The sequence below is a fragment of the Poromitra crassiceps genome, assembly GCF_964638095.1.
Source record: "Poromitra crassiceps genome assembly, chromosome: 4".
Lineage (NCBI taxonomy): Eukaryota > Metazoa > Chordata > Actinopteri > Beryciformes > Melamphaidae > Poromitra > Poromitra crassiceps.
In genome coordinates, this window is record NC_139626.1 from 52,512,951 (window position 1) to 52,525,369 (window position 12,419).

Sequence of the window (12,419 nt, forward strand, 5' to 3'; positions counted from 1 at the left end):
AGTTAGGCTAAATTTAGGGGGAAAACTATTTTCCAATGGGTCCCTTGACCTCTCACCCAAACTTTTCAGACCAAGTACCACTATGTACCAAACCAAACCTCCGAGGGACTACTTCCACTGCGGATGCCAAAATCCCCCCCCCCCCCCCCCATGAAATTATTATGAATTATGAAAATTAGCTGATTTAACCAATAGCATCAGAAATGCTAAATAACAAAATAAGGCTGGTTAAAAACACACACACACATGCACGCACGCATGCACGCAAAAAAAAGGGGGGGAATTATTTTTCTCCCATGATGATTAAATCTCCCATACCAATGGTTTAATGTATTACAGTGGGAACCCCGGGATATCGACCGTCTGTCCCAGAGTCATACTCATTGTCAGACTCATGGACTCTGGTTGTCAGACTGATAGAATCATGGTTGTCAGACTGATAGACTCTGGTTGTCAGACTGATAGACTCATGTTGTCAGACTGATAGACTCTGGTTGTCAGACTGATATACTCTGGTTGTCAGACTGATAGACTCTGGTTGTCAGACTGATAGACTCTGGTTGTCAGACTGATACTTTGGTTGTCAGACTGATAGACTCTGGCTGCCCAGATTGATCCATTCATAGTCTTGTTTTTTCTCTGAATCTGTGATTTTCATGTGATTTCACTTTTTTTTTTTGCACTGGAATGTTTGTAATGCATTTTTATATAGCTTGTGCTTTACTCATTGCGTCCTTGAAAAAGACACTCTCAATTTCAATTGAAGGGGCTTTATTAGCATGACAGTTCACTAAACAATATTGCCAAAGTATATATAACAACAGATCAATCAATTAAATAATAATATTTAATTCATCAATTAAATAATGAAAACATTAAATTAAAGTAACAGAAAAACGAATTCAATCCTCCTATGTACTGTGTATGTGCGCATGTGGTCTTGTATGTGTGTGTGTGTGTGTGTGTGTGTGTGTGTGTACTGTATGTGTGTGTGTGTGTGTGTGTGTGTTGCTGCTGTGCCTCCACTGTCTCTCTCTCTCACTCTCACTCTCTGGCTGCGTCTCTCGCCCGACCCTCATGGCAGACCCTTATTCTATCATGGCAGCTGTGATGCTGTCGTCTTCCTCCACGTCCACACGGACCTTCTTGCCCACCAGGTGATGCATCTCTTCTGGAGCGATGCCCCTCGGCTCGCCCACCTTCACCGCAAACATGTCCAGGCTCAGCACCGAGCCTTTGGTGATGGCCACCTTGGCAACCACTGACTTGCCCAGCTGGAAAAGAAATGGAGAAGAGAGAACCAAAACCACAGATGGTTTAATAACTAATATTTGTTTGGCAGAGCGAAATGGTTTATGGCAGCTGTAAACCGTTGCTAGGCAGAGCGAAACGGTTTACGGCCATAGCAACAGACCCAAAACAGCTTTCCTCGCTACTTCAAGGGGCTTTCTACTCTCGCGAACCTCTCTTGTTATATTCTAATAGTTTGTTTGGAAGTAATTTTGTGGTTATGGCTGAAGTGGCTGCCGTAAACCATTTTGTTTCACTTCCGGATCTGCCCGGCCCGCACACAGATCATCAAGACAGCACTCGTCCATTCACTCGGCTTTGGTCTCATCTACTATTATAGGTAAGATGTGAGGCATCAATGTTAAATTTAGACTGTTTAATAACAATCGAAAATCTTGCTCCGAGTTGCTTTAATATGAATCATATAATTAATATATTATGACTGGAAGGGACTGTGGAGGCTAACTGATAACTCCACTCAGAAATCCCATTGACTGCCCGACAAGGGAACCAGAAAGTGCATCACTTCTGGGTTAATTGGCCTACAAAACTACATCATCCCTGCTCTCTTGCTGGGAAAATGTGGGCAGGCGCCGGGGGACAGTTTGATATAGTAACACAAAATGTAATGAAATACTAAAGTGGACCCACCTTGTCATGGCAGGTCTTCTCACAGGGTAGCATCAGCTTGGTGGGCGTTCCCATCGCGGTCTCCACCAGCCGGATGGATCGGACCAGCTCAGCCAGCTCCGCGGGCTCCAGGGACGCCTCGTGGTCATTTCCCTTCCAGGTCTTGTCCAAAGTTACGTGGCGCTCCACGACCTTTGCCCCCATCGCCACAGCGGCCACAGATATGTAGATTCCCCGCTCGTGTCCAGAATATCCGATGGGGATGTCCGGGAATTCCTTCTGGTATTCCTTTGGGAGAAGAGAGAGTGGGTAAAAAAAAACTATTGCTCACTATTGCTTGTCTGTTGTGTGTGTTTTCGGTGCGGTCTATCCGTCTGTTTGTTACAGTAGCAGGATTGTTCCGATTTTTATTAAACTTGGTCGAAGGTAGCAGGGGCCTAAGAAGAACCCATTTATTAGAACCCAATTTATCATAGGCCAACTGCTGAGAACTGAAGCTAGGCCTCCAAACTGCGCTTCATTCCGGTCCCGGAGAAAGCAGAGGGCAGGGATATCCTCGGCTGCATGAATCGTCTGATCCCTCAGCTTCTGGGCGAAGTGAATTTCCCTTCTCCTCCTGTCATCGAGCGCTGCTATTGTTCTCCATCATTCATCAAACAACATCTCTTGAACATGTGAATTTTGTTGAAGGGATACACCACTTTTTTGCAAGTTTAGCTCATTTGCCACATCCCCCCAACATAACCAAGATACACCATGCCTTATCGGCACTGTTCGCTCAGTTCACAGTGAGCTACAGTCGTGAAGTTAGTAATTATCGCCATAGAATGGAGGCTAATGGTACAGCTGTTAAAAATCTGCCAAAACACACATCTCACGGCGCCAAAATACATGGTGTGCTTTGGGTACTCACCACACGATGAAATGTTAATCCAAAATGCACATAATCTGTCTTTTTGGAAGGAAAAGAGGTCGGCGGGCATGTTTGGAAAGTAGTGCCGGCTACCTCTTTTCCTTCCAAAAAGACAAATTATGTGCATATTGTATTGTATTGTATTGTATTGTGATGTATTGTATTGTATTGTATTGTATTGTATTGTATTGTATGTTTTGGGTTTGACGCCCTTGAAAACGAGATGGTTCATCTCTAAGGGCTATCCGTTAATAAAGTTTACACAACAAGTTCAGGGACAATGGTATGAGGGTATCAAGTGTAACGTTTACACAACAAGTTCAGGGCCCAATGATATGAGGGTATCAAGTGAGGCTGAAAGGGATCCAGCACTTGGCTTGGTTTGGAGCTGCCGTGTGTGAGTGAGGACTGAGGCTGGAAAAACGAGTCTCTCTTATTTTGGCCCTTGGTCCTGGAACGACCCGCAAGTTCCACTGAAACTAGATCCTCTTGTTTGTTTGGCATGTTTCAAACATAAGATCACAGACGTCCTCGTCATTACCTGCTCCTGTCGAAATGTGTCACTTAGAACGCTAGGCCTTCTGTAATGTGCTTTTGTCTATGTTTTTTTTTTATTATTACTATTATTCTGTCTTAATTGCTTTCCATGTTGTAAACTGTCTTTGTCATGCCCTGACATATAGTTGTTGGTGCCTTCTTGGCCAGGTCAGCATTGTAAAAGAGATTTCTATCTCAATGCTTTTTATCTGGTTAAATAAAGGTAAAAAAGAAAAATAGTGAGATTGACCACTGGTTAGGGGCAGCGGCAATGTGTTGGACTGTGTTGGTGAATGGTGAAGAGACTGGACTGGATTGGTTTGCATTTGATATATATAGTGTTTTTATCCAAAGCACTTTACTGGCCTACATTCACCCATTCACACACAGCTGAGCCACAAAGCTTGATTTATTGGGTAGTCTTTTTGCAGCCCTCATAATGGTCATATGGAAAGAAGGCGATCATGTGAGGAGGTGAGGAGCTCAGTGATCTGGCGCGACTTTGGAGTTAAGCCAACTGCTCCTCCACATTTAGAGGAGTCAGTTGAGGCGGTTCAGGTGATCCCAAGTCCCTCACTTTTGCAGGTGACACATTCTATTCAATTCTATTCATCTCACCGTGATAATTTTGAGGTTGACATGCTCAGGGTCCAGGGGATAGGTGCTGGTACACTGCAGGATGGTGAAGTTCTGGTTGTGCTGCTTCACCATCTGGTAGACCCGACGCATCGTCTCCATGGACTGCATCCCGCTGGACACCACCATGGGACGGCCTGCCCCAGACAGACGGAAAGAAAGAAAGAAAGAAAGGAGGGGGCAGATAGAGAGCAGGAAGAGGAGAAATAGAAGGAGCCAACAGAGAGAGAAGAAGAAGACAAAGGTGTTTTCAAAATGGGGGCCACCAAAGGAAGAAGAAAGAAAACGCTGCAAACTTCTGTTCGATAAAAACACTTGTGTCGTGTTCAAAGTTGGACACCCACTGTATGTTATCAAAAGTCCACTTGTCATTATTTAATATCTTGTCAGTCATTAGGAATTTTGTGACAAAGCCCTAATTTGAAAGAATGGATGAATATTACGATGGATATCTACAAGATGGAAAAACTAACTGCATTTGTCAACCATAGATTAGAACAATTTACCTCAAGATGGGAATACTGGGTTCAATATATAACACCCATTAGATTTTACTTTTTTGGATGGCTGTTGTGGTTTTGTCTTTTCTTTTCTTCGTACTCTTTTCAAAACAAAATTCTATGACAGTATATCAAGAGTAAACGACAATGTATAGGTAATCCTGAGAGTTCATATATGCAATGTCTGGATACACAATGCAAATATTTGATAGTCTGTCAATAAAAAGTAAAAAAAAAATAGTGACTAAGCAGGCAGCAGCGGTGAACGATATTTGATGCAGGGACTTTGTCATAGCCTATAGGTTGTACTGAATTTGCGTGCCAAGTTTTCAACATCATTATGACAGAAGTTATTGTAATAAATTATTATTATTACTTATTGGGCATAAGCAATGTTTTCACACTGGGAAAGGAAAGGCATCCATGTATTGGGTGTACATTGGGTGACATTTACAACAATGATGGTCTCAAATCATTTCAGGACCTTAAAGGCAGCTATGACCTACCGGACACTTCATTTTTCTTTTAGTTACAGCTTAGGGCATCCCTCAAAGCTCATGTTGGACACTTTCAAAACAACCCTAGAGACCAGTTACTTTAGCCATCCCTTGTTTTTGTTTTGTTTTTTTTGCCCCTCCCTTAATCCGATTGGATTAGAGGACACTTTTGATTGTGCCATACCGTGGAATTTAGTGTTCAAGTTGATATATAAAACAACACACATTTCTAATATCTTTTTAGTTAAAAATAAGTTTATCATTTTTATCAACTAGAAAAATGTTAAAGATTGGGGTATTGCTCAGACAGATGAGTGTCGTTTTTGTTGTGCAGAATCTGAGTCAACAGAACACCTTTTTTGGTATTGTCATGTTGTGTCGGCTTTCCAGAGTGAGGTTCAAGATGTGTGTTGTGGACTGGACAGAGGCTATGAAACTGTATATTAATATGACATATGGACTGCACAGAATGACATGTGGGACTGGTCCACACATTGCTCCCTAATGATGTCACTCAATATTGTGACAGTACTGATGATGTCATCAATATGTCACATCACTGATGACATCACTGCTCCCTAATGTCCGTAGGAGGCGCATGAGATCACAGTCGAGCAAATTGCAGGATATTTGCCCAGGTCAACTGCTGACATACAGGTGACTACACTTTTGTTTTTAGAAGAGATCGATCCACCCAGGTCAACTGCTGACCTGGGTGACATAATATTCAAGATACAGATATTCAAGATACAGATATTCAAGATACAGATATTCAAGCCCCTTCGGGGGCAATAGACCTGAGCCTCTAGTATTGCCGCTTGCGGCTATATTATTATTGTTGTTGTTGTTGTTGTTGTTGTTGTTGCTGTTGTTGTTGTTATTATTATTATTATTATTATTAATGTATTATTATTATTATTGTTATTATTATTATTATTATTATTATTAGACAGACATAAATACACAGGTGTGAGCCAAACCTAAGTCATGCATGGGACATTGCATAACAAATTGTGTCACATGACAACTGTGCTCGGATATGGTACTCCTGTGTATCCCAATGGGGAAGCTTTTGTCATATTATATGTTTATGGCCTAGCTTCATGCAACACATTTGGACACATGTATTCACCCATCCTACTCCCAGTGTTGGGGAAGCTACTTTGAAAGCATAGCTTATAGAAGCTACCAACTACTTCACCATGGACGTAGTTGAAACTACAGCAAAGCTACCCTGGTAGAAATGTAGTTTAGGAAACTACAAGCTACGCAGAAAAACTAGTTCAAACCAGTGGTGGAAATGGTCAAGTTTTACTGTGGGAACCCGGCCCCCGGATGCGGTCTAGACAACCCCCCCACTGTCCAGAGATAGGGTATAGGTATACACTTATGAAGATGGCAATTGTCCATGAGATACAGCTCATTGCCTGTTATGTGACGTCAACTGTCTGGAAAGAACGGGTGTCAACAACTATAAAGACAACCTTTGATATCAATTATGACTCGCTGACAGAGGACAAGATGTGCTGTTGATAGTAAGGTAATCATTAAAATGAAGTAGTGCAATGACGTTTGCCCTCGTATAGTCTGTGTAATCAAGATCGTTGTATCTTATGATATTGAGCTCAGGTTCATAGTACACTTCGCACTACATGCAGTCCTTGGCAGTGTCCAATTCAATAGGATTATAAAAAGTTGTTTGGATTTTGTCCCCACACATACTAGCATTCATGTCCATTATTAACTTATGATTTACACCTGGACCGTTCTTGAACTAACCGCTCTTATAAAAAATAAAAAATAAATAACAAATGCTGCTTATTCCTTCAAGTATTGACAAATGCTACTTATTCATTTAAAAAAGTCTTATCTGATGCAGACTGTGTTGTGCAGTTGATTGTAATGCAATGTATTATTTCTGTTCAAATCAAGAGATGAATGCTTTACTGTTTTTCTTATTACTTTTACTCATTACCATTAGATCTACATAACAAGTGCCTACCCACCCCTCAATGCCGACTCTCTACTACCTTCCTATCCCTATAGCTTTAATCACGAAGCTCACTAAACGTTCATGAATGAGTGACTGACTGCTTGACTGATTGAGTTAGTGAGTGACTTTCCCATCTTATAACCCTGGTGGGGCCGCTGTCCCAGCGCCATGGTAAAAATATCCACTCATATATCCGCTCTCTACTGCTCTTCTCTCCACTGCTCTGCTCTCCACTCCTCTGCTCTCCACTGCTCTGCTCTCCACTGCTCTGCTCTCCACTGCTCTGCTCTCCACTGCTCTGTTCTGCTCTCTACTGCTCTTCTCTCCACTGCTCTGCTGTCCACTGCTCTGCTCTCTACTGCTCTGCTCTGCTCTCCACTGCATTGCAAGCCTTTTTGAAGGGGAATCTGAGGAGGAATGCTGTTCCCCTAATTGTTATCACCGTTCCCTCTCAATGTTTACTCTAACTCCGTTCCCACCCGTTCCCCACATTTCCACCACTGGTTCAAAATACTTTGTAAAAAAAAAAGAACAAAGAAAAAAAACATTAAATTAACAAGGCACATGTGAAGGTACATATGAAATCAAATAGCCTACAAAAAAGCACAAGGCCAGCAAAAATATGCCTCTCAATTGAGTTTATTGTCACCCAATACATTGAATGCTATATTTCTATTGCAAACAAATCTGTGTTCTTCTTGGTTTTGTTTTGTCAGACAAATAAGCAGTAAAGACTTGACTAGGAATGATTAAGGTTAGGGTAAGAATCATATATATATATATATATATATATATATATATATACACACACACACATATATATATATATATATATATATATATATATACACACACATATATATATATGTATATATATATATATATATATACACATATATATATATATATATATATATATATATATATACATATTCATTGCTTCCATTTTATTTCCCAAAATTGTAGTTTGAGTGGTTCAACTATACGTAGTTAAACTACATGTAGTTCACTACTCCTCAACACTGCCTACTCCTCACCTCGCCTACTTTACTCACCACGCCTACAGTGGGTGTGTCTATGCACCCAAGCATCACCGAACCCAAGACTCCCTATTTAGTCTGCCGTCTGGTATCAAATGTTTTCAGGAGAACAAAAACTCTCAGAAGCAGTTTCGCATTTTTGATTACCGTATTTCAAACGACACAATACTTTTCCAGCAACCGGTGTAACTGAAGGTAAGTTCAGCTACTTTTATACTCCTATATGTGTTGTCAAATAGTTTGTGCCCTAATTGTAGAGTAAAGTAGAATCAATGCACTAAAAAAAAGAGGACTATTGTTTGGGATACTTCTACAGAATATATTTTTGAAATTTCCTCCAAGAGGATTAAGAAATGATTTATTTTCCAAAGGAGAAAATGTAACTTTCATAAAGAGTGGAATAATGATTGAAGCATTGATACATGTGCCTCATACCTTTTTTTGCAGTTCTCTCAAGATAGGGGAAGTTGTTGGCATCACAGGAGGCAACTTTGAAGAAAGGCACATCGAGCTCATCGAGAAACTCCATGGCCATCTGTGGGAATTATGGAACAACACACACACACACACACACACACACACACACACACACACACACACACACACACACACACACACACACACACACACACACACACACACACACATATATATACACTGTATTATATATTATATACACTGTATATAACAGAGTATTGCTGTTCCATGAATCTTTTAGAAGAATGCAATAAAGTATTCTTTCTTGCTTAAAAAAAAAAAAAAAAAAATCAGTCTTACCTCGTCCATCCCAGAGGCAGTGAGGGAAATGCCAATCTCATTTGCATACTTTTGCATCTCCCTGTACTGCTCATGGCTGAACTCCAAATGGCGCTTGTGGTCCCCGTAGGTTTTCCCCCAGGAGTGTTTGGAGTTGTAGGGCCGCTCCAGGGCTCGCCTGCTGAACTTGTGCTCCAGTTCACTCTTCTGGAACTTGGCACAGTCAGCACCACAGTCCTGAGATGATACAGAACACATGAGAGGAGAGGATCAGATAGGAGAGGTGAGGAAAAAGGTGGTGAAACAACAGCACTGGTATAGCTTCTAAACAGACACCTCTCTCTCCCCTCCACCAGCTTACCTTTGCCATCTTGATCATTTTCTTGGCAATCTCAATGTCTCCTTGGTGGTTCTGTCCAATTTCAGCAATGATGAAGCACGGGTGGGAGCCGCCAATCATTCGACCAGGACACAGTTCAAATTGCAGAGGCATCCTGGTGATGTAGGACGTGAAGTGCCGAGTGAAATAAGAGAGTTGGTGCAAAAGTCTCAAGACCTGGTGGGGTTAAATGGATGTGGAGATGAAAATGGAGATGTCACAGGTGGAATGTCACAGGTGGAAGAGGCTTGAGTCATGTCACCGCTCCGTTTTTATACAGCCTCACCCCTGCCTGAATAATTACGACACACCTTCCCTCTGCAGCGTGGGTTTGGCCTGTGCACGTGCACGTGCACGCACGCACGCACGCACTCACGCGCAAACACACACACACACACGCACACACACACGCACACACGCACACACACACACACACACACACACACACACACACACACACACACACACACACACACATACACACAATCTAGTGTTGGAAGATTGTCATCACATGGCGGAGCACTGCGCTGAACAAGTTTTACATGCAGGACCCGGAATTAACTTGTTGAGTCACCGGCTAAGCGGCGGGTAGATGGAAAAAAATCCACCGGCCAAGCATATCTTTTTACCTGCCAAAATAATAAATGACATTTTTGTGTCACACATACATATATCCTTATACTGTATATACATTTGTTTCAGTACATTTCAATTAGATAATTAAAGCTGCAAGCACACACACACACACACACACACACACACACACACACACACACACACACACACACACACACACACACACACACACACACACACACACGCACGCACGCACACACGCACACACACGGACACACACACACACACACACACACACACACACACACACACACGCACACACGCACACACACACACACACACACACACACACACACACATACACACAATCTAGTGTTGGAAGATCGTCATCACATGGCGGAGCACTGCACTGAACAAGTTTTACATGCAGGACCCGCAGAGCCAGATTAACACCCCCAGGGGCCCCTGGGCACTGAAGCTCCCAGGGGCCCTTCTACGCACCCCCCCCCCCCCCCCCCCCACATTCACCACATTCTGATTGTTATCTCTCTGATCATGCTAGCTGTCAGTTTTAATAACACACCGTGACAATTCTTCGCATAGCTTTTAATCTCTGATCACGCTAGCTGTCAGTTTTAATGACAGACTGTTCAGGCGTTACAAGATTGTCCTGATTCTTCTCATAGCTTTTATTCTCCGATCAAGCTAGCTGTCACTTTTAAAGACGCACTGTCCAGGCGTTGGCACAAGATTGTCACAATTCTTCTCATAGCTTTTATTCTCCGATCAAGCTAGCTGTCACTTTTAACGACGCACTGTCCAGGCGTTGGCACAAGATTGTCACAATTCTTCTCATAGCTTTTATTCTCCGATCAAGCTAGCTGTCACTTTTAACGACGCACTGTCCAGGCGTTGGCACAAGATTGTCACAATTCTTCTCATAGCTTTTATTCTCCGATCAAGCTAGCTGTCACTTTTAACGACACACTGTTCAGGTGTTCGCATTACATTGCATCCCGTGCGATGGCACCAGAACTGATGAACAAATAGCCTACATGACTGGTTTTAAGGCACGTCAAACAAGTTAATCAACATTTTTTTTTAATACTTTCCCCCACCTCCCCCTTCTTCAAATGCTCAACGATCCAGTTGCCAGGCCCGTATCTAGCTATGAGGACAGGGAGCATTGAGTTATAATATGAATGGAGGGAGTGTCCCTATCTCCTCCCTGTATGTTCTTTTGAAGCCAAAATCCGGCCAGATCACTGAACCAGAGTCTGCGCCGTAGCGCCCTTGATTGAGAACCTCTGAGAGCTCCACGCCCCTCTGAACTTTCTTATGTAGAGCTACTGTTTCTAGAATGCGCACAGTGCGTTGTGTATTTATATACAGTCTAGCTCTGTAAATATGACAATTTAAGTTGTAATATTTTTTGTCTCGCCAAAAGTAACCAGGAAGATTCCCACTATGAGATCAGTTTATCAAAATGACGCCTGTACGAAAATCTGATTTTGGTTGTCGGAGTTTTCAGGCCTCCCGGTCTGCTGCTGACTGCTGCTGTGCTCTCAGCGCTCTCAGCGCGGGCTGGAAGTGGAGGCAGGCCTCACTCAAGACAACAGCCTCACTGGGGGGATTGCTGTGTTGACTAAGCTATAGCCTAATGTTTTCGTGGCATTTTGATTAACTTTATGATTTAATTCATTTTGGAGCAAATGTTGGTGTTACAAATCTAACCTTGACGCTTTACGCAACGTTGTTTGCTGGTGTTGTGGGTACTGCAGCCTGTAACGTTCTCCGTTGTCGGAGATTGAGTTGTATCAGCCAGACAAGTCAGACCTCCGGGCTGCTCTCAGCCCGCAAGAGGAGCCAGGGCTGCTTGGGTCAGCCTCTCACTGGGGGAAATTCTCGGATGAACAGCTCTGTGTTGATTAGCCTAATGTTTCCGTGGCATTTTGATTAACTTTATGATTACATTTCTTTTGGCGCAAATGTTGGTTTAACAAATGTAACCGTGAGGCTACGTTGTTGTACCCCCCCGGTAGTGTGTATAGGCAGGCCAACCTAACGTTAGCCTAGACCTGAGCCAGGCTGCCTGGTCTATTGCCTGGTATATCGTTACTAAGAGAGGAGCTTGTGAAGAACGAACATCACCACAGTCAAAGCATTTCCCCCAGATATGCATATAAAAACGTTTGTTGCTTTAATAGCCTACAAAAAATAAAACGTCTGTTTGTATGTCATGCTAACCCGTTAGCGATGAGCTAATGGTGGTTGTGTACTACTAGGCCTCATTTTATAGCCGGGACGGGAGTTAACGTTATAAAACACATTTCCTGTCAGTTGGACAACCTGGTCAGTTCTGAAAATATGTGTCTTATTATTGTGTTATTCCAGCTATCGTTATCGGTTGTTAAGTTATAGTAATATGAAAAACAGCCGACTACCGCAAGCAGCTAACCCCATTGCTAGCCTGCATGTTAAAACCATTGTGTACCTATAACGTAGCTGGAGTAACTCATAAAACACATTTTCTGAACTTACTTCAGTCCCCAACCAACGTTAATTCCTCGCGCACAAAACATTTGTTTTCATTCCTCAAAACAATGTTCTTTTTATTGGGGTCCATTGATGTCTGTAGCCAGCACAGCCAACCCATGAGCCACCCGACTTCC

At 42.5% G+C, this 12,419-nt stretch overlaps 1 protein-coding gene across 1 annotated transcript; it reads right to left on the reverse strand.

Moving 5' to 3' along the window:
• Positions 1-829: 829 nt before the first annotated feature.
• On the reverse strand, positions 830-9,403 carry LOC310774519 (N-acetylneuraminate-9-phosphate synthase-like). Its single transcript, XM_083634602.1, has 6 exons — positions 9,154-9,403; positions 8,814-9,029; positions 8,472-8,571; positions 3,989-4,143; positions 1,942-2,208; positions 830-1,274 (listed from the first exon to the last, which is right to left on the reverse strand). Exons 1-6 carry the CDS (start codon positions 9,283-9,285, stop codon positions 1,089-1,091), a joined length of 1,056 nt encoding a protein of 351 aa, XP_083490728.1. The 5' UTR covers positions 9,286-9,403; the 3' UTR covers positions 830-1,088.
• Between the last annotated feature and the right edge of the window lie 3,016 nt (positions 9,404-12,419).